At 46.4% G+C, this 22925-nt stretch overlaps 1 protein-coding gene across 17 annotated transcripts in view; it reads left to right on the top strand.

Annotated features, from left to right (window-relative positions):
- SYNE1 (spectrin repeat containing nuclear envelope protein 1) overlaps positions 1-22925 on the top strand; it is a 1651720-nt gene that overhangs the window by 482000 nt on the left and 1146795 nt on the right. For all 17 annotated transcript variants that reach the window (XM_069606781.1, XM_069606782.1, XM_069606785.1 and 14 more), the window contains one exon: positions 3776-3859. In XM_069606781.1, coding sequence (XP_069462882.1) covers positions 3776-3859 — 84 coding nt within the window. The remainder of the gene's footprint in view (positions 1-3775; positions 3860-22925) is intronic.

The raw sequence follows: 22925 nt of genomic DNA, 5'->3' as shown, positions 1-22925 counted from the left end.
CTCCATGTAGGATAGATTTTGTGATATTTCAGTCACAATGGCCTGTAACTCCCTTTTGATCTCCCCAGTAGCTCTTCCTGTCGGCTTTTGTTGCTGCACCGACTTCCAGTGAGGTTCCGGCTGGGGGCCCTTGCACCTGCACCACCGTCTCCCCGTCCTCCTGGGTTTGCAACATGGCAACAACATGTTTTTGTGACTTGGCTATGTTGGGGAGGAGCGAACTATTGAAAGACCCCACCTGTTTTCGGGGAGACAATCAGTCCCAGGTGAGGTGGGAGGAACTCCCTAAGGCGAGAGGCCTTCATTGCCCGTGTGCGCGTGTGTTGTGATGACGCAGATGGGTCAGAGGCTGCCAGAAAACAAAAGGCAGAGAGCTCGACCCAGGAGGTGCCGGTTCAGGCTGGTGCCATTTATGCAAGTGTCTCTGCAGGTGTGCCTCTAAGCAAGCCTCCCGGAACATTGTGTCCCCCGCCTCACCTCCAGAGAGGGGCATTGCTTCCTGACCTCCTCCAGTCCATGCAGCACAGCTCCACCGGGGGTTCGCCAATCACATGTGGCAGGATCGGTAGGTGCGCTCCACCTCCAGAGCAGTCTCACCGATGCCATGTTGTCTCGGGGCTCCAGCAGGGCCGCTCCCCTCATTACTTCAAAGCTGCCACTACAGGTGCCCCTCACGACTCCATAGTAACGGGCATCTGCCCGATGTCAGGCTGTGGATCGGGGATCCCCTGGTCCAGCACCAAAAGGGACGGGGTTCAGGTACCAGACAGAGCGAATGGTTCAGCCAGCCGCCATGCTCCGCTCCCAAGGACATGTCCTTTTTTGGATGTTTCATGTTTAATATGAATGGCCAAGCAGGTAGAGAGCGAAGTATTGAAATATGACATGTTCACATACAACCCGGGTGTGAATTAACCTGTGCTTGGGGCCACCTTAATCCGGTTCTGCTCTTATTCAATAGCGATCACATTAAAATATAGGAAAACACATAGGAAAGAGCAATAGATTTATAAGGGTGCTGCAACCTATCCTTAAAAACGAGCGGTACAATCGTATGAGGCGGTGGTCTGCAAACCACTTTGTTCTTTGACTAAGGTGATATCAGATTCAAATTCACATCAAGAGGACATGTTGCCCGTTATCTTTGTAAAGCTTCATGAAACGCTGGCAGGAAAGCCAATATCTCAAAATTGGTGTCAGAGGGATGCAATATTGTTTCTGGAGGGGGCAGAGAAAGGCAGGATCAATATGTATTAGTTACAGTGGCCACAATGGCTACTAACTGTCTTTTATTATGATTTGGGCAGGAAGCCAGTCCCCGAAGGCACCAATGTTCATTGGAACCATGGCAGAGGCGCTGTATTGATACTTGGAGATGCCCATTTTTTGTTGACACCTGCAGTTATGAGGCCTGGTTTAGTATTCATATGCGTCTGCCAAGGAAATGTGTTAACACCAACTTGCTTTTGCCATACATTTAGGCAAAGCTGCTTTGTTCAGCCCATTTCCTGGTTGGGTATTCATTCTTGTGGTGTGAATGCTGCTCAGCCCGTTTCTTGGTTGGGTATTCATTCTTGTGGTGTGAATGCTGCTCAGCCCGTTTCTTGGTTGGGTATTCATTCATATGGTGTGAATGCTGCTCAGCCCATTTCTTGGTTGGGTATTCATTCTTGTGGTGTGAATGCTGCTCAGCCCGTTTCTTGGTTGGGTATTCATTCTTGTGGTGTGAATGCTGCTCAGCCTGTTTCTTGGTTGGGTATTCATTCTTGTGGTGTGAATGCTGCTCAGCCCATTTCTTGGTTGGGTATTCATTCTTGTGGTGTGAATGCTGCTCAGCCCATTTCTTGGTTGGGTATTCATTCTTGTGGTGTGAATGCTGCTCAGCCCATTTCTTGGTTGGGTATTCATTCATATGGTGTGAATGCTGCTCAGCCCATTTCTTGGTTGGGTATTCATTCATATGGTGTGAATGCTGCTCAGCGCATTTCCTGGTTGGGTATTCATTCATATGGTGTGAATGCTGCTCAGCCCATTTCTTGGTTGGGTATTCCGTCTTGTGGTGTGAATGCTGCTCAGCCCATTTCTTGGTTGGGTATTCATTCATATGGTGTGAATGCTGCTCAGCCCATTTCTTGGTTGGGTATTCATTCTTGTGGTGTGAATGCTGCTCAGCCCATTTCTTGGTTGGGTATTCATTCGTGTGGTGTGAATGCTGCGCAGCCCATTTCCTGGTTGGGTATTCATTCATATGGCGTGAATGCTGCACAGCCCATTTCCTGGTTGGGTATTCATTCATATGGTGTGAATGCTGCACAGCCCATTTCCTGGTTGGGTATTCATTCATATGGTGTGAATGCTGCTCAGCGCATTTCCTGGTTGGGTATTCATTCATATGGTGTGAATGCTGCTCAGCCCATTTCCTGGTTGGGTATTCACATGTATGGTGTGAATGCTGCGCAGCCCGTTTCCTGGTTGGGTATTTATTCATATGGTGTGAATGCTGCTCAGCCCATTTCCTGGTTGGGTATTCATTCTTGTGGTGTGAATGCTGCTCAGCCCATTTCTTGGTTGGGTATTCATTCATATGGTGTGAATGCTGCTCAGCCCATTTCTTGGTTGGGTATTCATTCTTGTGGTGTGAATGCTGCTCAGCCCATTTCTTGGTTGGGTATTCATTCGTGTGGTGTGAATGCTGCGCAGCCCATTTCCTGGTTGGGTATTCATTCATATGGTGTGAATGCTGCGCAGCCCATTTCCTGGTTGGGTATTCATTCATATGGTGTGAATGCTGCTCAGCCCATTTCTTGGTTGGGTATTCATTCTTGTGGTGTGAATGCTGCTCAGCCCATTTCTTGGTTGGGTATTCATTCGTGTGGTGTGAATGCTGCACAGCCCATTTCTTGGTTGGGTATTCATTCATATGGTGTGAATGCTGCTCAGCCCATTTCCTGGTTGGGTATTCATTCATATGGTGTGAATGCTGCTCAGCCCATTTCTTGGTTGGGTATTCATTCTTGTGGAGTGAATGCTGTGCAGCCCATTTCCTGGTTGGGTATTCATTCATATGGTGTGAATGCTGCACAGCCCATTTCTTGGTTGGGTATTCATTCATATGGTGTGAATGCTGCTCAGCCCATTTCCTGGTTGGGTATTCATTCATATGGTGTGAATGCTGCACAGCCCATTTCTTGGTTGGGTATTCATTCATGTGGTGTGAATGCTGCTCAGCCCATTTCTTGGTTGGGTATTCATTCTTGTGGAGTGAATGCTGTGCAGCCCATTTCCTGGTTGGGTATTCATTCTAATGGTGTGAATGCATTGAGTCCAGTCTCCCCATGGCAGAGCTCGTTAGTTACCCTTTTAGTTATTCTCGTAAAAGGTTTAGTTGACAAAAATGATGGTCCACTAGATCAGTCCTGGAACTCAAGTGGGCGGCGGGGGACGGAGGGGGGGGTTCCTTGCACTTAATGTCGGATAAGCATGGAACAGATTTTCTGTAGCAGGAATATGTAGCGGTTTGCACAAATATATAATTGTAGCAAAATGTTTAATTTCAATATTTTGCTCCCAAAAAATGACGTTTTTAATAAAAGAAAACATTTTCTTTGCTACTTGGTGACGAAACGTGGAATTTAAATGGATTCTAATTTCATTATTGTTGTCAATGCCTTTCAGCGATCGGAAGTGGTCGTTTTGGATGTTGATGCGAGAGGCCACCTCCGCTAGAGGTTCATTACACGCGCTCTGTCTGATTTACTTCATTTTCTCTTTTTAGCCATGCGAGCAGGGGCGTCAGATAAGACGGATCCATTGGGTGTCCAATATTGGGACCGCTCTGAAGTTCCTAGAGGGAAGACGGGTACGTATGGATAACACTCGCCCAAAGCATGCATGGTGTTTTCTCCCTAGGCTTTTTGCATGCTGGCGCATGGTCATGCTGCAGTGTCCTTTACCCAAGACCTAGGTACTGATCTTAGAACAGGATTTGTTGCATTGTAACAATGACCTTGGAAACAACTGTCTCACCACCCTTAAAAAATAGGATTGACGCAGCCAATGGATCTGGCTTTTGTACAATGCACATGCGTTCTGTGTTATTCAGTTTTGCCATCACCTTCCCAGGCACTGTACTAACACCATTTTCCAGCCATTGCAATACTTTGCCAATGTTATACCCTACATTGCTATGATACACTCAGACTCCCACACAATTTGTAGCCATTACATTAGCAAGTACTGCCTTCATATGTCAACATATGCAAGGCTTTGTGATTGCAAGTGCTGTTACTTAAATCAGGGCCGACATTTGTCCATTAGAAATCCAGGCGTACCAAATCCTTTGATAGATATTGCATCGTCGCCAGGTATTGGCATCACATGTCTAGCCCTTTGTTTTCCAAGTAATATCATATACCAATGCATTGACATCATCATGTACCAGTTATTGCTATTAGATATCTGGTATTGACATTTAGTACTCATATAATATGTCCGTTATTGCCATCGTGTGTCCATTTACACCATTTGCTAGGTATAGCCAGCATATGCCATGCACTGAATTGGCATATGTTCAGCTAGCCACACCGTAGGCCAACATTTGCTATCAAATGCACAAGATCACACTATTTGCCATAGGGTTAGCAGGGACCGGCAGTAATGATTTCCTCATTTATCTCAGTAACTCAATTGACATGAAAATCCCCTTTGGCATGTGAGACCATGCACTTCGCACTCTCCATCTGTGAGGAGATAACTTTTTATTTCTTACTTGTATACCACGCACCAGGGTACGTGTGCCCTTTGCTTTGTACTTAGCGTAAATAACTTCTGATTTAATAGCAAACCACAAAAATGTAAGAATCCTTGGTGATTCCAATTTAAAAATGTATGATATTAATTGTGCTATGTCTAAGCAACTCCTGCTTAATCTTAATCATTTGAACATTCCCAAATAATCAATAGACCTATGGATTTAGCTGGCCACTATTTGGATCATGTTTTTGTTCATAGACCTTTTTCACTTTCTCTCAACCACTTCCTCCTACGTGGTCTGACCACTCAGCATTGTTTTATTTCATGGCATTCCTCATCAAAATTACTAAAACAATTAGTCTTTCCTTCTGTTCCTATGCGTAATTGACAACTAATATCTAAACGGGACCAATGGGATCTCCTGAACAGTGACCCTTTAATAGTAGCAGTGATGTTAACCTGGAATCTCCCTCTAATCCGCCGTGAATGTTCTCTTCCCAACTCAATTAGCAAAAACATCCAGAACGATCACTAGGGAGAGGTACTTTGTCCCCCAATTACAAATGGTAAAACAGCAAAAATAAGTGCTAGAGAGATAACGGCATTCTCAACACTCCATCTGCTAAACTAGAATTGCTGCGATTTCTATCATTTTAGAAAAATCTAATTTTGAAGCCTAAACAATCCTATCATCAAGAACAGCTTTAGGGTTCAGTTGCCTCTCAAAAAAACATTACATGAACTTCTCAGATAACCTCATGCTCCAATAGCACTAGCAAATTCATCTCTTGAATAATGTGAAATTATTGCCAACTTTTTCAAGCAAAAAGTAATGAAGATTCATAAGGAACTATAATCAAAGAGATCATTGTATATGGCCAGCACTGGTCCGAATGTGAATTTGTCTTGAAACATTGGCCCTTGAAGGCCATGTTAGCCTCTTTTCATATAATCTCCCATATAGACTTTTCAAGTTTGCTCTCAACCAGAACATTTTCAGGATCTCTGGTGGACATTTGTCCCCCTAAGATTTTCACAGATCTGGCATCCATTACTCCCTTGTCGTACAACATTAGCTAGATTGAGAAGACCCTTGATGCCTCTCCAGCATGAATATTGTGATTGAAGGGCCCCCTTGTAGGTCACATAGCCCCTGGTGTGCAAGGTCACACTATGTGTATTGATTAAAAGGGTTCAACCCACCATAGTACACCGGCCTTACTGCCCTGAGGTGGGCCCTTGTGGAGGGGTGTAGCCCAGTGCTACTCTGTGCTGCTCGCCTGGTCAGCCTGGGCCCGGGTGAATCAAATATTGGCAGCCCAGTAGAGCCTTCGTGGCATGTCGCTAATGGGAACACAAGGGCCCGAGCGGTGGCTCTTGGGAGTGCAGCTGGAGAGGAGTTGGAATGTCAAGAGGCTTGTGCGCTGCAGGTGTTAGGCGCCGATGGTGTGATACTACCTCGAGATGACTCTGACTTTCTCCTGCTCCATTGGCTGATGTCACCCATCTGTTTTTTCATGAACAGCACAGAAATGTGCTTCTCTCCAGTTGCAAGGCGTGCCTGTTGTCATAAATCTCCCCCCGTCACACCTGTGATCGGGATCTCTCTTGTTCGGCCGCAGGACTCTTCCTGTGGGTGGTTCGGGTCTTGAATAGGCTCGCCCGAGCCTCGTCAGGTTGCAGAACGCGTTCAGAGTTCCGGGAAGTTCGTGGTTCCAGGGTGTCCAGGATTAGCGATAAACAAGCAATGTAGGGGGGAAGTGCAGGAACAGGAAAAAAGGCAAGGAAGGAAGTATGAGGATCAAGGAAGCAAATGTAGAGAGCAAACACACGTCGGGTCACTATCGAAGATAGCGTTGAGACACGCGGACCCCCAAGGGCGTGACCAATTTATAGTACGTGCTACGACGTGAAAGCTAGTGCGTAGCACGGAGCTTGGTACGGCCATGTTGGGAGGAACAAGGAGTACAAGCCCTTCGTGACAATGACCATGAGGTCCAGAAGGGGCAATTTCGCCTAGTCATGACAGCATGCCCCCTCCGAAGACTGGTTCCTCCAGGCTTGCCTGGGTGAATAAGATGGAATCTTCTGAGCAAACGAGGGGTCTTTAAATTAGAAACTGCTTCCCATGTACTCTCGCTAGGGGGGTAGCCTTTCCACTCGACCAGATATTGTAATCGACCCCTTCTATACCTGGAATCACATATCCTGGACACCTCATATTCCAACTGGTCGTCCACAACAACAGGTGTGGGTTTGAAGGGTTTTCGAGTAGAACTAGCGTAGGGTTTCAACAGGGAAGTATGGAAGACTGGATGTATCTTCTTCCAGGAATCCGGGAGCTTAAGTCGGAAGGAGACAGGATTGATGATCTCCTTTATAGAAAATGGACCATAATAGCGAGGAGCCAATTTGTTTGGTCGTAGATGTCGAGGTAACAGTTTCGAGGCTAGCCAGACTTGATCGCCAACTGAATAGGAAGGTGATGGTCTTCTCTTAGAGTCCGCATATCTTTTGGTTCGAGTCTGGGCCTGTTCTAACTGTTCCTTGGCCTCTCTTTGTAAGTCGATCAGCGTCTGAATCCAAGAGTCAAGGGTAGGTACCGGAGTAGATTCTGGAAGAACTGATGGTAAAACAGACGGATGATAACCTTGACTGCAATAGAAAGGGCTGATCTTGAGAGCTGAATGATCTGAGTTATTGTAGGAGAATTCGGCTAAAGGTATAAGGAGAGACCAATCGTCTTGAACCTTGGTGGCAAAACAACGAAGATATTGTTCCAGGGTTTGATTTACTCGCTCCGTTGCCCCATTGGTTTGTGGATGATAGCCTGAAGAAAGGGCACGTTGGATTCCTAGAACACGACAGAGATGTTTCCAGAATTGTGAAATATATTGAGGTCCCCGATCCGAAATAATCTTGGAAGGGAGGCCATGAAGACGAAAAATATGTTCCAGGAAAATTCCAGCAAGTTCTGAGGAAGATGGTAGTTTATACAACGGTGTAAAATGAGCTAGATGAGTGAACAAATCAATGGTTACCATGATGGTTGTATATCCACGGGAAGGTGGTAATTCAACAATGAAGTCAGTGGCAATAACTTCCCAGGGACTGGTTGGCAACGTAGGTTGTAGAAGCAGACCAGCCGGCCTCTGATTATCGTATTTGTTCTGACTACAAATTGCACAGGTCTTGATGTATTGAACTACACTGGACTTCATCCCTGGCCACCAGAACTGTCTTTGTATAAGACGGAAGGTGTTGGTTACCCCTCGATGGCCGGAGTGAAGAGTATCATGGCATAGATTCATTACCTTCTGTTGAAGTTCTTTTGTCGGAATGACCACTGGATTGTTCTTGAATAAAAATCCTTCCTTGATTGTCAAACGCCAGGGATTCTTCTCGGATATGTCCTTCCAGAGTTCAGATGATTGAGTCTGTACTCTGATTTCTTCCAGGAGATTGATCGCTTGAGCTACAAAGATTGTAGGTGGAAACATTTTAGGATAGATCTTATCCTCCAAGGGAACGTAGTCGGGACGCCGAGAAAGGGCATCGGCAATCATGTTTTGCGGTCCGGGAACATGTGAGATTTGAAATTGATATTGAGCAAAGAAGTAGGCCCATCAAGCTTGTCTACTGTTCCTGCACTCCATGGATTGTAGGACCTGAAGATTTCGATGATCAGTACGGACTTGAACTGGATATTTAGCACCCAGGAGTAGATGTCTCCATTCACTGAAGGCATGACGAATGGCCAATAACTCCTTATCCAGAACTGAGTAGTGAGTCTCACTGGTAGTCAGGGTCCGTGAAAGGTAAGCAATGGGATGTTCCAACTTATCATCGGATTCTTGTTTTAAAACTGCTCCTATGGTGTAATTGGAGGCATCTGTTTCCACTAGAAAAGGACGATTTATGTCAGGTTGGGCCAGGATGGGGGCCTGAGTGAATTCTTTTTTCAAGCGTTGGAATTCCTTGTCTTGTGGTATAGACAAGTTGAATGGAACATCTTTCTTCAGTAGATTAACAATGGGTTGAACAATCTCGGAAAAGGTGGGAATGAATTTCCGGTAGAAATTGGCAAGCCCCAGGAAGGACTGTATTTGCTTTACAGATGTTGGGGCGGGCCAAGCCAGTATGGCCTTCACCTTTGAAGGATCCATGCTAATTCCTTCTGAACTAAGGACAAACCCCAGATAGCGAACTGATGTAGCATGAAACAAACATTTTTCTGGTTTGGCTAAGAGTTGATTTTCACGGAGACGTTGAAGTACTGCCTTTACATGTTCTTCATGTTTCAAGGAATCCTTTGAGAAGATCAGTATGTCATCCAGGTAGACGATAACATTGGGAAATAACATGTCAGAGAACACCCTATCCATAAAACGCTGGAAGACTGCGGGAGCATTAGTCAGACCAAAGGGCATGACTAGGTATTCAAAGTGACCAAAGGGTGTTCTAAAGGCTGTTTTCCATTCGTCTCCTTCCCGGATACGAATCAAATGGTAAGCACCTCAGAGATCCAGTTTCGTGAATATCACTGCACCTCTCACAGCTTCAAGGATATCCGAGATCAGGGGTAGTGAGTATCTGTCTTTCAGCGTGTGTTGATTTAGGCCCCGATAGTCCAGACAAGGTCTGAGCTCTTTGGTATCCTTTTTAGGAACGAAGAACAATGAAGCACCAGCTGGTGATTTTGAAGGTCTTATGGTGCCATTCTCAAGATTAGTGTCTAGGTATTCCCGGAGGGCTCTCTTTTCTGGTTCTGAAAGGATAAACATCCTGCCAAAGGTAATCACTGCGGAGGGTTCAGTATCTATGGCACAGTCTTCGGGTCTATGTGGAGGTAAGGCTTGAACGATGGCAGTAGAGAATACATCAGCATACCCTTGATAGATCTCTGGTACAATATTGGAAACCATGAGTGGTGTCTCTGGACACCTTGGTGGAATTTTAGGGGCTGTGAATGAGGTATCCAGGTTTAAACAATGGTTTATACAGAACTCCGAGCCCAGGAATAAGGATCCGGCCGTCCAGTTGATATATGGATTGTGCCTTTGTAAGCAGGGCATGCCCAAAACCATGGGGTAATGGGCTGATTTTATAATGTCAAACACAATTCTTTCTTGATGATTTATGGAAAGATGGATCTCCCTTGTTTGCAGACTTATGGGTCCTGAGGAAAGAGGTCTTCCGTCAATCGCTTCCACTGGCTGTGAAAAACTTCTTGCTTCATACGGAATGTTATGACTTCTGACCCAATCTTGATCAATGAAGACTCCCATTGCTCCGCAATCCACCAAGTCCAGTATGGGGTAGACCTTGTCCTTGGATGGCGATAAAAAGGCCTGTAATATCACCATTTTGTTTTGTCCAGGAGAGTTCAAGGATGGAATTGATGTGGAGCAAACATCGCTTTCCCGAAACCTTGCTCCATTTAGGATCGGGAGCTGGCGTTTCCCGAGCGTTGGGGAGGAGCCAGAGGACATACTTTAACTAGATGTTTACCCGAGGCACAATACATGCATAAGCCTGTGTGTATTCTTCTTAACCTTTCCTGCGGGGAAATTGGTCCACGAAAGTTGCATGGGTTCAGAATCAGTGTTCGGACTCTTGGCAGATTCTGTCCTTGTAGTATTCTCTAGGGAGTATCTTTGAATTGATACTTTATTCTTTTTCTTTTTGGCCTTTCTTTCTTGGATTCTAAAGTCTATTTGCATAGACAAGTCCAGGAGGGCCTGGAATGAACTAGGACGTGCCACCCTAGCTAGCTCGTCCTTAATCTCTTCATTTAGACCTCTGTGAAACAAAGTAAAACTGGCTTCCAGGGGCCAGTCCGCCTCTTTAGCTAGCTGTTTGAATCTGGTAACATAGGTCAACATTTCTTGGGATCCTTGTTGGGAGTCAAGTAGCTTTTCTTGAGCACTGTGAACCAGCTCTGGTCATTCGAACATGGTCTTGAGTTCCACAATGAACCCTTCATAATCATCCAGGAGAGCATCCCCTGAATTGAGTAATGGAGTGGCCCATGTAAGGGCATTACCGGAAAGATGCGATATTATGAAGCCAACCTTAGCCCTAGGAGTTGTGAAATAGTAGGGCTTGAAGGTAACATGTACCAAACAAGAATCCAGGAATCCACGTAAGGTCTTTGTTGAACCGTCGTATTTATCAACCACTCCTCCCAATAATACGCTGTCCTTGTTCGCGGAGTCGCGTGACAAGACGAGCTGTCTTAGCGCCGCATTCTCGGCTTTTATATTCTGCATCTCTGTGGAAAGTTCTTGCATTCCGCGCATCAGGTCCTGAATAGCATTCTCCATGGTAGAATCCGTATTGATCGTTTGGCGTCTCAAACTGTCATAAATCTCCCCCGTCTCACCTGTGATCGGGATCTCCCTTGTTCGGCCGCAGGACTCTTTCTGTGGGTGGTTCGGGTCTTGAATAGGCTCGCCCGAGCCTCGTCAGGTTGCAGAGCGCGTTCAGAGTTCCGGGAAGTTCGTGGTTCCATGGTGTCCAGGATTAGCGATAAACAAGCAATGTAGGGGGGAAGTCCAGGAACAGGAAAAAAGGCAAGGAAGGAAGTATGAGGATCAAGGAAGCAAATGTAGAGAGCAAACACACGTCGGGTCACTATCGAAGATAGCGTTGAGACGCGCGGACCCGCAAGGGCGTGACCAATTTATAGTACGTGCTACGACGTGAAAGCTAGTGCGTAGCACAGAGCTTGGTACGGCCATATTGGGAGGAACAAGGAGTACAAGCCCTTCGTGACAATGACCATGAGGTCCAGAAGGGGCAATTTCGCCGGGTCATGACACCTGTCCTCCTTATTTGACCCTGAAGAGTCTGGACACTGTCTGCACCCGTCTCTACCCCAACTGTTTGTTGCTAGGCTGTTTGGTGAGTTTGCTGTGCATTGTGTAGTGCCTCGTCTCCTCCTCCTCCTCTCTCTCCCTATCCTGCGCCTCTTCTATCCATGGTGCTCTGTATTTCACATATCTATTCCAACTGCTACTCTATCACTTATCCTAACTCCCTCTTGAAGCTTGGAAGAAGAAAAGCTCAAAAAGGGCCTCCTGGTCTCCAACCCAGACCTGCACATTGAGGACACTTAGGTCAATGTTTCCTCCAGGCAGACTGTTACTTTTATCCTCTTTACTGTTCCCTCTCCTGACGGTGGAAGTCCCCATTTGGTCTCTGTCCTCTCCTCTTCGTCTCTGAGTAATGGCGGCACTAGATGGGAAGTACTCTTGGCTGGCTTTTCTTCTTCTAGGTGCATAATTAACGTTTATCATAATTGCACTGTCATGGACCAGTGCTCTCAGCCCACTCTTCTCCTTCTTGATAGGCCTCTTCCTTCTTTTATCAACTTCCTCCCTTCTCCCACTACTCCTCCTGTGGCCTCCCCCCTCACCTCCTCTCCATACGATAGGCATACCACACCCCAGTACTCCACCTCAGAAGACCTTCAAAGGTGATAACCAGATCCACCTAGCAACCTTCAACTCCCACTCTACTGTCAAACATGCTTCTGATTTCTGTCTCCTGCTCGAAGATTTTGATCTCAGTGTTCTCGACCTTAACAAGACGTGGTTCACTGCTAGCTCTGTCACTACTTTTGACACTCTCCTCCCTGAGAGTTACAAGATCCGCTTCAAGCCCATGCCTAACCAACCTGGAGGCGGAGTGACACTGATTGTCCCTGAGTGGATCACTTCCACCATCATTCCCACTCTGTCCAATTCATCCTTTGAATGCCTTGTCTGCAGGCTTGATGTCTCCCCTACCCTCTCTCTGACTATTGGCACTATCTACAGACCCCCTGGTCCTGTGGCCCTAATCTTCTCTGAGTGGTCAAGTCTCACCTCTGCTCTTCTTGCCTCTACCTCTAAACCTCTCCTCGTTGGTGACTTCAATATCCACCTTGACTCTCCCTAGGTTGCCTCTGGACTCTACCACAACATTTGTGGCACTCTTTCCCTCATCATTCATCCCTCTGGTTCGGTGCCCTCTGACGGTCATACCTTGGATGCTTTTAGCTCTCCTGACATTCCTATCTCCACCCTTCTCACTACTCCCCTTTCCTGGTTTGACCATTCCCTTCTGTCTTCTCATCCTGATCTATGTTGTCCTCCTGCTAACCCTACGCCTTAACTGCTTGTCTCCATCTCTGTTATCCGACCGATGACGCGAGTGTCAGCTGATGCATTTGCTTCCAATTACATTCCTCCTCCCACTCCTGCCTGCGATTCCCTCACTGATTTTGCTCATGCTAATCTTCACCTCTATCACTAACACCCTTGATATCCTTGCCCCTGTCATGAGGATCCAAATGAAGCCTGCCTCTAAGCGTAATACCTAGCACGAGTGTGACTTATCTTCTCTGAAAAGCTTGTGCAGAGTGGCTGAGCAGAAATGGTGGGCCTCTGACTCATCCTCTGACAAACTGACCTGTTGCTTGCTCCACAGGCAATAAAACCTTCTATTCACTCAGAGAAAAGGGCTCGAATCCAAGCCCGAATCTCTGGGGCCTCTAATAATTCTAGTGAACTGTTTAAAATTGGCCAGGAACTTGTCAATCCTTCCGCATTCTCTTCATCTCCTTTACCATCCTTGACACTCTATACCTCTCTGGCCTCCCATTTCCTTTCCAAAACCCAGGACATTCTGTCCACACTCCTTTCCCCCTCTTCCTGTCCCTGCCCCCATGCCGCCATTGGTCCTCTCCCCCTCCCTACTGCTCTCCTCTTTCTCGTATATAGCACCGGATGAGGTCTCTAGACAAGTCCTCTCTATGAAAGTCTCCTCCAACTAGGTGCTCCCCTTCTCTTCCAGAACTATCAAGGAAAATATTGCCTTACTTGACTGACTTCTGCAACCACTTTTTTGCCTCTGGCTCATTCCCTTCACCCCTCAAGCCCTCCCTTGTGCATCCCCTCCGTAAAAAGCCCCCAGCTGACCCCTCCTGCCCTGCTATCGACAAATCTCCACACCCCCTTCCTGGGCAAACTCCTGGAGAAGCAGGACATCTCCCAACTGGGCCAACACACTGAATCAGTTGGCTCTCTCCACGATCACCAGTCTGACTTCAGAGCAGCCAAATGCACTGAACTGCTCTTCTGAACATCTGTGACAATTTGCTCTCTAACTTAGACTCCAACTCTCCTTGTGTTCTCATCCTCTTCGATCTTTCCTCTGCCTTTGACAGAGTCAATCATGCCATCCCTATAAATCAGCTCTGTGACACTGTTGGTATCACTGGCCTGGTACTTGACTGCTGTTCTCTTTCCTATCCCACCGACCATCCCAGGGACAACTTGGCCCTTTTCTCTCCCTTCCTTCACTCTCCACCTATGGTGTCCCTCAGGGCTCTCTCCTCTCACTTTGGCTTTTTAACATCTACCTTGCCCATTTGGCCCACTTGATCTCCTACTTCTCTCCCCACTTCCAGTGCTATGCTGATGACACTCAACTCTCCTTCCAGCTTCCCTCCTGCTCCTCCACTTCCTCCTCTCTCATCCCTGACTCTCTGGCCGCTATTCAGTCTTGGTGTACTGCCAATGATCTCTGTCTTAATGGCAGTAAGACCAAGATTCTTCTCATCGGGGCCCCTGCTCCCACCTTCCCTCCCTCAATGGGTACCCCCTCACGCTCTTATGAGTCTAAAAACCTTGGTGTGATCTTCGACTCCTCTCTACCCTTCTCTCCTCACATCTTGGACCTTGCCAAGAAGGCCCAATATCAGCTTCATCTCCTCCGAGGCATTCTCCCTTTCCTCACCTTCCCCCAGAAACTCATTGTCTCTAGAGGTCTGGTTCTTTATAGGCTTGATTACTGCAACAACCTCTTCCTCAAGCTTCCTGCATCTTCTCTTCACCCTCTTCAACTAATCCACAATAGGACTGCAAGACTTTTTCCTTGGCCTCAAACCCAGGGACTGCATCTCTCCAGCCCTAATTTCTCTTCACTGGCTCCCGGTGGCTGCTAGGATCAAATTCAAGACCCTCTGCATCATCCACACAGCTTTCTGGGGCCTGGGACCCAGCTACATCCAACTCCCTCTCCCTAAATACTCCCTTCTAGAGCCCTTCGCTCTACTACCTCCAACTCTCTGCAACCCAGACGCTTCTCTAAGCAGAGTGGGTGTTAGATCTCTCTCCTCTGCCGGAACCTCCCTCTGGAACAGTCTCCCTGCCCCTCTCAGGCTTGAGCTGGATCACCTTAAGTTCTGGAAGCTCCTCAAGACCTTCCTCCTTCACTCTCCCCTGATAATGACCTCATTCTGCTTCTGTGACTGGCTGCCTGATTCCCTCAGAGTACTTAAGGGCTCCAGGCCCGCCCTCCAAATCCCCGCATTTCTCTGTACTTCCTTACACTTGCCCTCTGGCCTCCCAGTGCACTTCCCCCTTCGTCACCTTTTTACCCTCCCACCTTAGCACTTCTTGCAGACTGGCACCTACACCCCCCACACTTTTTCCCCCGACCACTTCCTCTTTTTGTTCTGCACTTCCACATCCAAATGTCAGAAGGCCTAGTAGGATCGTTATTGTTATTTCTCCCCTGTTCCACTCCCTTTTTGTCTTCTGGCGCTTTGAAACACATTCTTGTATAAGCGCCTTACAAATAACCAATAAATAAATAAATATCACTATCCTCTGAAATTGTACCAGAGGAGATTAAACTTGCTTTTATCACACCTCTTTTGAAAAAGCTGCAGACTGATACAGTCAATTTTGGGACTATTTCCAATATTCTACATATTTGCAAACCTTTGGCAGTCTAGATGCCGCTGCCCCGGAAGCCTGAGGCCCAAAAGGTTGTGCACAAAAGCGAAACGTGCTGTTTGTCGGGCTTTCGGGTTCATGGTATCCAGACAGCAGAAAAGAGGCAGCCTAAGGCCAGAGCCCACACCCCACACCAAGTAAGTGGGTGGAAGGGGCAGAGGATGCCACGCAGTGGAAAGGTCTTCAGGGAGGGACCCCCAAAATGGACCATGAGAGGGCTGTTTCCAAAAGCCTTACCCTCTGGAATGCAGCCTTTTCCTCTGGGTCTACAGGTACCGCCGTTTGTAAACGGCATCCGGACATAGATCTAGCGAAACTGCTTGAGAGTTCAGTAGTTAAACAACTACAATAGATTGTTGAATCTTAAATGGTGCGCAATATGGCTTTCGACTCCTGCATAAGACAAAATGTATAGTCAGCATGATTGTGGGTTACTTATGTTGGGTTCACGATGATAATGTCAGGGCCCCGATTCTTTTGGATCTCTCTGCCACCTTTTGACAACATCAGTCAATCTTTTATTTATTTTTTGACTTAATATTCTGGGAGTGAAAGGAACCATCCTTCACTGGTTTAGTTCTTTCATGTTTACTAAATGCCAAGCAAATCAAATCTCGTCTTTCAGTTCGTCTGAAGGTTCTCTAAATTGCGACCTCCACAGTATCTACATTAGTGTTTAACATTTCTATGACTACTGTCTACATTAGTGTTTAACATTTCTATAACTCCATTGATCAATCTGAATCGACATTTCAAGATAAAAGTGTTGAACTTTGCATTGACACATCTTATTTTCAGAATAAAAACTCTGTGCTTTCCGGCAGATACGGCAGCATATACAGACCTTTTGCTTTTCCAAAAACTGATTGTCCGCTGGATTTGTGAGACCTACCTGGTAATGAATCCTTCCAAGACAACGATTCTTTTATCATGTAAACCCACATCTTTGGACTGCAAATCTCTGGCTATCGGATTAATTCTGCATTTTCCCTGAACCAGTAAGAATGGCAAGGAATTTAGAGGTCATTTTTCATGACAAACTATTGCCCCTCAGGTGGCCAGCATGGTTCAGAAAGGTTTCTACAATCAGAAGTTATTAAAGAGAATGTTCCCCTTTCTGACTTTTCCAGGTGGTGCTAGCCGCAATTGCCTTATTTTTCTCACACTTATTCTAACGCGTGTCTTCCTTAGTCTGCCAAAATATCTGTTGTATAGACCTCAACAAGTGCACAATGCTGCAGGACCAACTCTACTATATGTGGTACGTCAGAAGCAGGAGTCGGACTGAAGGGTGATATTTTGGCTATAGATTTTTATTTTAAACAACAACAACAACATCTACCTTTCCCTAGCTCTAAAGGAGAATCCCTACCTAACGCAAAGAGAACTGGGTGCTCGTCGTCAGGATGAACGTCCAACCAAAATAACCATCCTCTGTCCCAAAATCCTCTTCTGTTCCTCTCACAAAATGAAAGAAAGAAATAAGAAAGACAAGTTAGGAGGATGACTCCCTCGTACTGAAATACTGCACCACAATCGTGTGACAAATGGCTAGACAATAGTTCATATTTGATTGAAGGGGCCTGGATAATGATTCCCTTCTCCTGGTTTATCAAGTGTAAAAAGTGAGTACAGTCTCTAATGTACTGATGATAATTCAATGCAAACAACACTTTTTGGTCTTGAACCTCGTTTCAGACTTGACTCATTCTGTTGCTTTAGTGTCTGATTTACCAAACAGGAGAATGACTCCATTCTCCTGGTTCAATATAGGCGCTCATCAGGATCAAACAATACTTTTTAAGAGTCCTTGTAGCTCCTTCCAAACTCCTTTTGGGTGAACTTAAACTCCTCCGTTTCCTGGTTTCTCCCCCACTGAGGAGACTTAGTTACTTTGCCCGTTTCAACGTGAATGTCTCTGAAACAAGCACTGAGATTCACAGGGCCACTAGGATTAGAACAACGAGTCCTCATGTGATCTTCTTCCTTCTGACTCTTAGTGGCAATTCTTAAACCAGGGAGGTCAATCTGACTTTTCTTATGTTTTTCTCTCTTATACCACACTCACGGGGATGAAGGGGACCACTCCCAGTGTATTTTACATTTAGGTTTCTATTCTCACAGTCCAACCAAAGAAAGAGATCACTCCTGTGGCTTCTCACACTGGTTTTAAATTCACCACCCTCTCTGAGACAAGGGAGTTCCTTCTTATTCGTATTCACACTTGTAGCACTTTGTTGGCAGGGACAAAGACAAAGGAGATTAACCTGAGGCTTCCCAGACTTTTAGTATTTCTGTATTTATGACTGCGACAAGGGAGATTACTCCCCAGAGACTCTCCCCTTTTCGTAGTTTTGACTTGACTACTGGGATGATGGAGATTGCTTTAGATGTGGCTCTCGGCAGGCCCCTCTCCCATACCGGGTCTCCCATGATCCCCGTTACCTTTGTTTGTAGTGGGACACATCACCTGTTCTTCCAGGGGCAGTGGATCACCAGGCCATCCTCTGTCACTGCTTTTCTCTTGCATTCTACGGCGGCTCCCCTGCAGCGCAACAGTGTCTGTGCCGTTCTTCGACCAGCCGGTCCACCTCGACAAGGTTGTGCCACTGTGTTCCAACTTAAATCTTCCTGGTAAATCCTTGCTCAGTCGAATTGCAGTGGACTCCCTCAGTTTACCCCTGGCGTCTTCACTGGTAAGGATCAGCTTCCCCAGCATTCCGTCTTCTCACCCATTTCGAATCTCCCGGGATCTCGAGGCTTCACACCTGGTGGTTCTCATTTCAGGTAGTCCTTCATCTTTTTTTATACAAATAGGCTTGATCGTCCCCAGTGTAAGTTCATAGTCCTTCCCCTGTTTCCTTTGGCCCTTCTTCATCCTTCTTAGTGGCCTCCTCGTCTCAGTACTTAGTGGGTGAACACTCAGTATGCTTCCTTGAGTGCTATTCGTCATCATCTCATTACCTTCAGGGAAGACTTGTAAACGTCCTGGACTTTTATTGATTTTACTCTGCTCAACCTCTAAGTAAATATTGGTTGAAGAATTACAATACATAACAGTGGTTCTTTCATATGGGCTGGTAATGCTTTGGGGAGATCTTAAAGTCTCAAGGATGAGAAGGTAAGGGAGTCCCCATCCCCAGAATGGGAGTGTCTCCCTGTGAGGTCCTCCAGCTTTTTGTCACCCCCACAGGGATTATTGGGTAGCAGGCTTTCCTCCCTAACCTCACAGCCAGGGGCTCGCTTCTGGGGAGAAGTGACGAGAGCCTATGAATCGTCACATATATGGCTAAAAAGGACAGATCCTATCCCTCCCAACAGGCGATCGTAGAAAGAGTAAGGTTCAAGAGCCTCTGTATGGTGCGTCAAGCTCTCCACAATATTGGACCTTTGTATATAAGGTGTAATATGAAGAGACGCATCCCTCTCAGAACTCTCAAATGCTCTAAAAACACTCTGCTGTTTGTGCCTATTTTCAGACATTCCAAGTAAGTAGGCCATGCGTTTGCGGTACTGGCCCCAAAACTCTGGAACTGCCTCCCTGAAGCTGTCAGAATTCTCATAGACCACTCAGCCTTACAGAAAATAATGAAGTCCCGCCTCTTCCTGTGATCAGAGTATGTTGCTCTAGTTCATATCTGCAGTTTTTCTTTAGCAGCAAGAGGCCACTCCAGTGACACTAAGACAACACAGCAACAACATACCATATCGCGTGCATTTGCACAAGTGCATGCACCAGTTGTTGGTGCCATCTCTCACTCCCTTGTATCATCACCATGGGAAGTCAAGGAGGTGCACCGTTTGTCAAGCATTGGCAAAAACATGTGTCTGTTGTTGTCATTGTATGCTCTGGTACCCTCATCATTTGACATATATTGCCATATTCCAGCGATAGACATCACATGGCAGGCATTACATTGTGAAACAGCTTTACTACACTAGAATACAACAATAAAATATATTGTTTAAAGTAAATGCCTGGTTTTATCATCGAGTGCACAGGTGCATTTGCCTGGTGCAGCCCCCAAATGTTTGTGGACTTCTTCAATTTGCCAGACCATTCCATTATATCCTCGGTACTTTCACTGGGTGCCTGGTTTTGCCATCAGATGCCCAAACAGCCCCAACATTTCACAGCCACTTTAATCATAATGAGGTATTGGCATCATGTGTCTGAGGAAGCCTGTGCATTGCCATGCAATACAGCAACATGCCTATGTGCAGACAGCATCAGGTAGGGGTGAAACGGGGGTTGATAATGTGTGCAGTCATGGAAGGTGGGGGAGTAATGTTCGAAATGGGGGGTGCTTCTTCAAAGTGCAGGGGGTGGAACTTAATGTTGATTGAAATGAGCGAATGTTAGTGTCATTTCTGATGTCATGGGCAAGAGTTTTGCAGTGGTAGGGCGCAACGAGAGAAAAGAAGCGGAGGTGAAAAGGTATGCAGAACAGGAGGAGCACAAACATATTGGCAAGCCGCTAGAGTGCAGGGTATGATATCATATGATATGTTATATATAACACGCTTAATACCCAGAGATTTCTAAGCGCAGTCCCGGGGATCGAACCTGTGTTGCTCCTTGCCGTCTTGTTTCCAAGACGAGCACGCTGCCACTGAGCTATCCTCCCGTGGTTTGAAGAGAGGACTAGTGTGATATAGAGGATGATAGATATGGGGACTAAGGGCATGAATACACTTGAAGATGAGGAGAATGGGTTTGTGGAGGGACTATTTATGCACGAATAGCTAGCACAAATGGAGGTGATGGGGGGAGGTGGGGGAGGAGAAGGGTAGATTATATAGGGGGGTGGCAGAGAGGCAATTAAAGATTTTCAGATAGGTTGGGGTGAATGAGGGGTAGGAAAAAAGATGGGGGGTCCATCTTTAAATAGGTGGAAGGAAAATGTAAAGGAGGAGAAGATTTCACCAAGGAAGAAGGTGTATAGTGTGAAAGTGTAGGGATTATGGCAGAATCTTGAGGAACCCCGAAAAGGAGTGGAGTTGGCTAAGAGGCATCCTTTTTCCACGTGGATTGAAGCACGTGGGAAACAGATTGGTAGAGAGGGAGAGGCTGAGGAGAGATGAGAGACAGGAGCAGGTAAATGGAGTCCTTTGATGGTCTGTGGGGCCAAAGGATCAGTTGGAGCTCAGAAGGGGTTGACAGTTCTGAGGATGGGGGACAACTGAAAGGGTGAGGTGGGCAGAAGGGGAGAGATGAGTGGAGGTAATGGAGATTGGAGGAGGGGAGAAGGAAAAGAGGGGAGAGATGGGTAGAAAGGGTGCTGAATAGTATTGGGCAAAGTTGTTGGCTGAGAAGGAAGATTATATGGCTTGGAGTGGGCCTGGGTGGCAAGCCACATATACACAGCATTCATTCATTCCCCAAACAGTGGAATTGCAAACAGTGGGGTACTTCAAGTGTAAGTTAGGAATAATAATTCTGAAGGGCAAGCGTGTTTATTCAGATCAAGAGGCTGCTCAGCTGGGCCAGACTCGGGTATGTTAAGGATAAAGTGAGACATATGTCTGTGTTAGCATGGATACATGGTCTGTTTCGTAGCGCGGCACAAGGGCCAGGGTAGGACAGCGTGTTAAACCCACTTTAAAAATCAGGCAGGGGAGCTCAGATGTACTCCCTGAACAGGGGAACCTACAAGTGGATGGTCCATGGCCACAGTGCAATGACTGAAGGATCTTGGTGAATTGCAGGAAAGAGTGAGCCGGCGTGATTCTGGGGCCAAGTGGCTACACACCCAGTGCCCTGAAAGTTGTGTTGACTGGCATTGTGTATCAGGGAGGCTGCCTCACATGTACCTGTGCCTCAATGTACAGCCAATACAAGCCGATGGAAGTGGGACTGTGGCATCAAACTGGTGAAGAATGAAGATCGGCGCGGGGGGCCCCACTTTCAAGCAGAGCAATCTGCCTTCCAGGTGGCCAGCCTGGGCATAACGATGGCCTGTACTCTGCTGAAGAGGTCAGTTGGCGATGTACCCGATGATTTTTAGCACATGAAGGGGATGAAGTGGGAACTTTCTCTTGGTGTTTTTTTTGTGCTGGAGTGAGCTTTCTAGAAGGAAGCTGAGTGCAGTAGCATAGAGTCTCGACTATAGAGAGGACTGTGAAGCACAGCACATTGGCAGTTCTGTTCTGGGGGATACAAAGAGTCGACTATAAGAGCATATAGTATCTTGTCTGGGGGAAATGCTGATGCACACTCTCTTGAGACAATTTGGTGGTGAGCAAGGGTCCTGAGGAAACTCCAGTGCAATGTTATGTTAAAGGTTGCTGGGTGCAGATACACCCGAACAACCATACATTTCGGTGGAATTTTCTAGAGCCATGTCTGCTCAAAAGTTCTCTCTATTTGTTAAAGCTTTTTTTTCTCCTATGATTACGTATGTAGATTGAATACCACAGGGTGAGTTATTAAATAATACATTATAGAAGGAACACCGCGCAAGAGGAAGGCTGTCCTCAAAGAGTGCAATGGGGTTACTTGTTGGCGACAACAGGTTGGTGGAATCAGAGAATCCAGCACAGGGCCATGTTTACCCATCACTGTGCCCTATAAATATGTTTTCTACCGATACTTGAAGCCATTTTGAATGGCATGCAGATTCACATATCTCAGGCACACAGTCAAGTAGCCCGGCCTTCGTCCAAGCTGAAGGTATCAAGAAGGGCCTCCAGCAAATCCTGACAGGCAATTTTAGATTCTCGGGCCAGATTACATAAAAGGCACCTTTGCCATGCAAATTTGCATCAGCGCTGGGAAGGTGTGCACTAACATTTGCAGCAGCAACTAAACATACCACGCATAGCCTCGTACAACAGCACATGACAACTACCGACCAAAGAAATCACACCTACGCTCGGCAAACGGTGTAAACCAAACTGAAGTTGCCAACTGCACATCACAGCTCTGTTACACGACCTGAATGACACAAGGCCTAGTAAGATCGTTTGTCTTGTCTCCCCTCTGTCTTCCCTCCCTTGTCTTGTCGCTCCTAGAAACAGGCGCGTTTTAAATGACTTATATTATCTTAAGCTTTTTCACGCTCAGTCCTCCTAACTTACCCTACCCTCTTGCTCTTCAGATCTGCCAGAGTGCCAGGGGAGCACTCGGGTGGTGATCGTGCACGGTACAAATATCTTTTACCATAACATAGGAAAACTCAAAAAATATATTTTCATTGACAGGCCCGTTCAAAGAAGAACTTTTGCACTGGTCGGCCTTCCAGATTAGTTTTCTGGCACCAGTACAAAATGGATCCTGCTCGGCCTTTGCCTCAAACCTTGGAACTCTGACATTAAAATAAATAATATACACCACTTGGCAGAAAAGACTCGGCTTGGGCCTTAAGTTGGTCTGCAGGGCCC

This window comes from Ambystoma mexicanum, chromosome 4p, assembly GCF_040938575.1.
Source record: "Ambystoma mexicanum isolate Mex_15411 chromosome 4p, UKY_AmexF1_1, whole genome shotgun sequence".
Lineage (NCBI taxonomy): Eukaryota > Metazoa > Chordata > Amphibia > Caudata > Ambystomatidae > Ambystoma > Ambystoma mexicanum.
This window is presented reverse-complemented; position numbering and strand designations above follow the sequence as displayed.